The sequence below is a fragment of the Camelus ferus genome, chromosome 4 (genome assembly GCF_009834535.1).
Source record: "Camelus ferus isolate YT-003-E chromosome 4, BCGSAC_Cfer_1.0, whole genome shotgun sequence".
Classification (NCBI taxonomy): domain Eukaryota; kingdom Metazoa; phylum Chordata; class Mammalia; order Artiodactyla; family Camelidae; genus Camelus; species Camelus ferus.
Window position 1 is genome coordinate 50,236,834 of NC_045699.1, and position 3,596 is coordinate 50,240,429.

Below are 3,596 nucleotides of genomic sequence, written 5' to 3' on the forward strand. Positions count from 1 at the left end.
ATTCCTGGATTAAAGAATCTGATACAATTTGGATGTTTATTTCCAATTTGCTTTTCAGAGTTTGCAATAGGTAATTTGAGAAAGAAAGAGAAAATAGGTGTGCCTGAGTCCTCATTGCCTTGTCTACATTGGGTTTTATTGGGACCATTATTTATTAATTTGAGGGAATAGTTTGTTTCTTAACTTTATTCTAGGATTCATTCCATGGAGACAAAATATATTACAGATGTATGCATGGAATGGTTTTAATAGATATTTTTCCTGCCAGATGAGAAACTCATCTGGACCAATTTTTCTCACATACGACTGAAATATCATCTGGTCAGGGCAATGCCATTAGACTTCTCATCTGATTGTGAATGTCCGAACTGCCTGAAAAGCACACAGAATGAGTCTGATTGGAATCCCTATTCCAACAAGAGCAGTAATGAGTCTTTATACCCAACATTAAGAAAGAAATCTCTGCCTCCGGCCAGTGCGCAGTGCTTTCTTTCACAGTGTTGTTCTGCCAGACCAGAGAATGACACCAAAGAAGACTCAGTGTTTCTCCCATCAGAAGAGGAAAGCTATGTGGTGACTTCACAAAACAATTATCTTGGTCTGAACCCCGAGGGCATTACAAGGAAAATCAGACCATTGAGAGAGCTGACTGTCCAAGAGTTACTGAGGGAGTTTGGGGATAGCAGGAAGTTCCAACCAAACTCCATGTCTGTGGGTCACTTTAGAGATCAGGTGGTAATGAAGTTCAGAAGAGCTCTGTATTATTCTGGAATTTGGGTGGCGTATGTCCAAGGCTACAGATTTGAAAAGCACTTGTCAGCTAATTATTTCAAGAGAAATCCTGATTGTCTATACCGGCTGGTCCCCTGGCTGAAACGGGAACTAACAGTTGTTTATGGAGATTATGGCTACACAGTGAAGAATATTCTAGACACTATTCTCCATCACATGACAAAATATGATCTGGACAGTGACTCCTTCATTAACCTCTTGGAACCTTACCTCCAGCAACACACCCACCATTTTCTGCATGAACTTATCAGTTTTGTTCATTCACCTTACAACATGGAGACTTACGACCAACGTGCCATCTATCAATTTCCTTCTGCTTCACCATGGGTAAAAGAGAAGTCCATTGCATCAGCTCCTGTTTTGCCTTTGCCTAAGGATCAAGCTGTAATGGCATCTCAACATGATATCAAACAGTCTAAAAACACCCAGGGCCAATGTAATAATGAGCAGAGGCCTCTGTCAGGTTCGAAACCATTTCCAAATGGTAACTCTTCCTTGAAGAAATCTGAAATCCCACTATTCCACCAGAAAACAGCAAGCAAAATACATACTTGGGTAGAAGACAAACCAGAATCAGGCCATCACAAGGGTACAACATCTACCAATCACATGCTCCTGAATTGGGCCACACCAAGGGAAAGGAGCTCAGACTTACTGAATTGCAAAAAAAATGTTAAAGAGAGGAAAACAGAAGGGATAAAGTTGTTTCCTGGTCAAGTTCAGGATCTGGGAAAGAGTGAAACTGCCCGCATCTTCAGTTCCCCAGCAATTCTTAATCTGGGGCAATCATGGAAGAACAGCCTAAGAGAAAAAAGGGGTTTGAAACTTGGCCAGCAGAACAATTTCCAGAAAAAAGAAACCGAGAAAAACAAATGTTCAGATTCTTCACCAAAGATCTTTCAAAGAAGATTGCCCAAAGAAAGATCCTTGATAAACTGCAAATCAAGAAAGAGGGACCCCTCCTGCAGCTGCATTTCAGAAAATGCCTTTTCTTCTAAGAGAGATGGTAGGAAGCTGAGCTCTTTCAGAAAAAAGAGGATGAAAGGCAGACAGTCCTCCCAATTTGCAGAAGTTGGTTCACACTCTAGCAGCGTACTCCAAAGACAATCAAGGGCCAGTACTCACACAGCCAAATCTTGGTGCGTTGGATTTACAAAGAGATCTGTAAGCAGAGACTCAAGTAATCCCCCTCTGAGAGGAAGCCACGAAAGTGAACAGAATATATGCCGTGAGCCCTCAAAAGAAAAGAAGGTGCATGGCTATGAATCAAACTATGGGAGGGCATCTTCAGCCATGGACCAATACATAAAACTTCCTTCAACTGCTGGGAAGAGACCCAAGTGTCCTTCTAAAAGTGAAGGTTCTTCCCAAGCTGGAAGCCACTGTGACAGTCCCACATGTCTACAGAGTGAGAAACACAAATCCCCAAGAAAACAAGAGATGAAGCACAAAACCACATTCCCAAGAGCTAGAAAAACCACACCAGTTAGTCACAGAAAGAACAAATGTCAGTATCCAGATGCAGAAACCACAGAGGAAGGCAGTGATGAAGGAGGGGATCTGAACGAGGCAAACAAGTGGCCAAAAAGTGGCCTCTCTGAGTGTGCACCTTCCTACAGGAGGCAGACCCAAAAGAAAAAATAGGATTTGAGCCTTCAGAAACCTCACCAGACCAAGAAGGAACAGAAAGGAGACAAAGTATCAGAAACACAGAGGAGCAACTGTTTTGAAAGGCCAATCACTCTACTCAACTAGCCACCAAGAATCTTTGAAAGTCGGAACATAATCTGAAAAAGATCACCAAAAAGATCCATCTATTCACTTTATAACTGGAACTGACAGTTAAATTCAAGTCTCCTTTTGGAGACAAATGCATATTATTAAATTGGTCCTATATGTAAATATTGTTTTTGTCTGCTTTTTTCTTATGAACTGAATTATTAAAATATGTGACATATTTTTTAGTTTAACTATGAAGATTGGCTGCCAAAAGGTGCAAACACTATACAAATAATAGTATATGTTACTAAACACAAGTTTTGCTTATTAAGTATTATAAAACACAAAACACATATACATATATATCCATATTCTAGACCTTATGCAGTTTCAGTCTCTGGAAAATGAGGAGGCATGATCACTGTCTAAAGATATAGACAGCGTTATTGCCTTCAAGGATTTCACAATCTAGTTGTGAAAACAGACACAAATAAATAGGAGACAATGAACATGTATGGGGTATTTGGCACTACCTTCCTATCTCCCTACCCTGAAAGCTGTGCCTTCACATACCCTGACATCTAGATATCTTCATTAAAAGGTGCCAGGATTTTAGATCACTCTGATTGCCTATCCACTGTAACCTGGCCAAGTGATGACGACTAAACCTAAACCAATCTAATAAAGTAGTTTGCCCCTCTGGTCACACAATAGATGAGTCCAATGGTAGTCAAGTCATGGCACTTCCCTGAGATTTCTCACACTGGTTCTGATAAGTAGGGTCATTCCCCCTCTCTAATAGCAGATGGTAAAAGATTTAAAGCTTGGATACTATGAAGAGGTATAATTTTCAATTTGTGAAGAAAGTCAGTTTGAGGTAAGAGAATAGAAAGCTAACAAAGTAAGATAAGTCATGAGGAGAGAGTTTGGATCTAATAGAACTTGAGATGCCCAAAGCTAACAAAGAAAAGTAAGTTAAGTCTTGAGGAGTGAGTCTTGGAGTCAGGACCTGGATCTCCCAGAACTGGAGCTGCCTTTTTGCCTTTCACATGGTTTTATTTTTTTAACCCTTCTTAGGGTTTAGT

General features: G+C 40.4%; 1 protein-coding gene across 1 annotated transcript; it reads left to right on the forward strand.

Moving 5' to 3' along the window:
- Positions 1–330: 330 nt before the first annotated feature.
- On the forward strand, positions 331–2,436 carry LOC106729710 (E3 ubiquitin-protein ligase Topors). The gene has a single exon (XM_014559907.2). It carries the CDS (start codon positions 331–333, stop codon positions 2,434–2,436), a length of 2,106 nt encoding a protein of 701 aa, XP_014415393.1.
- The last annotated feature ends 1,160 nt before the right edge of the window (positions 2,437–3,596 follow it).

Coding starts and splice junctions, on each gene's coding strand:
- LOC106729710 (XM_014559907.2), top strand. CDS start 331: ATGCCATTAGACTTCTCATCTGATTGTGAATGTCCGAACTGCCTGAAA.